The sequence below is a fragment of the Galeopterus variegatus genome, unplaced genomic scaffold (genome assembly GCF_000696425.1).
Source record: "Galeopterus variegatus unplaced genomic scaffold, G_variegatus-3.0.2 Scaffold841, whole genome shotgun sequence".
Classification (NCBI taxonomy): Eukaryota; Metazoa; Chordata; class Mammalia; order Dermoptera; family Cynocephalidae; genus Galeopterus; species Galeopterus variegatus.
The window spans coordinates 60946-61699 of NW_007726952.1; the positions used below are offsets into that span (position 1 = coordinate 60946).

The following is a 754-nucleotide window of genomic DNA, read 5'->3' on the forward strand; positions in this document are numbered from 1 at the left end:
GTGTTATACATACAACTGGACCAGTGGGATCAAAGGACAATATGGCTAATTAATTAGTTTGGCTACTACTTTGTTAATTAACTTTCTTACCTGTTCAACCAAAGAAAAATTAGAAGGGGAGTTAGCTCTTCTTATTTCCACTTGTCATCTTTCTCCGCTGGTGGCTTTTTCTCTCTGAATAGTAAATGTGGATGAAATATGACCTTTATTTGATGCTGTATAAAGACTTGTTTTCAGTGGTCACTACCAAGTGTGGTTCTAGCCTCTCACATTCTTCCACTGAGAAGACAAGAAAGGGATTATGTGATGGTTGCCCACTTTGAAATATCCAAGAGGAAATCTTCCTACAGGCAAATGTCAATTGGTCAACTTCAGAAAATAAGAGAACAAGTCTTTTACACCTGTTGTTCTCTGGGGGCATGTTGGTTATTTAGCTTTCTCATTGTTGGCAGGTTCTCTCTGGGGGTCGCATCCTAGCATTGACCAGTGCACAAATCAGTGACACGGGAAGATACACCTGTGTGGCAGTGAATGCTGCTGGGGAGAAACAAAAGGACATTGACCTCAGAGTGTACGGTGAGACATTTTAGTATTTATTTCTGCTCTGATATTGATGTGTTTGGATCCTAATATTATGGAGGAAATTAAAGGAAGTTGTTGCAATAAAGAACAATGAATGATAGAAATGCTATTCCGAGATCAATTCAAGTTCTCTTTCTGTCTTGTATTTGACATTGACTGATTTTTCTTTTTT

At 38.3% G+C, this 754-nt stretch overlaps 1 protein-coding gene across 1 annotated transcript in view; it reads left to right on the top strand.

Annotated features, from left to right (window-relative positions):
- The window catches only part of HMCN1 (hemicentin 1), a gene marked incomplete at its 5' end in the record, with an annotated part of 218465 nt that overhangs the window by 58697 nt on the left and 159014 nt on the right, over nucleotides 1-754 (top strand). Inside the window, one exon of the mRNA XM_008572836.1 lies at nucleotides 453-576. Within this exon, the coding sequence (XP_008571058.1) occupies nucleotides 453-576 (124 nt within the window). The remainder of the gene's footprint in view (nucleotides 1-452; nucleotides 577-754) is intronic.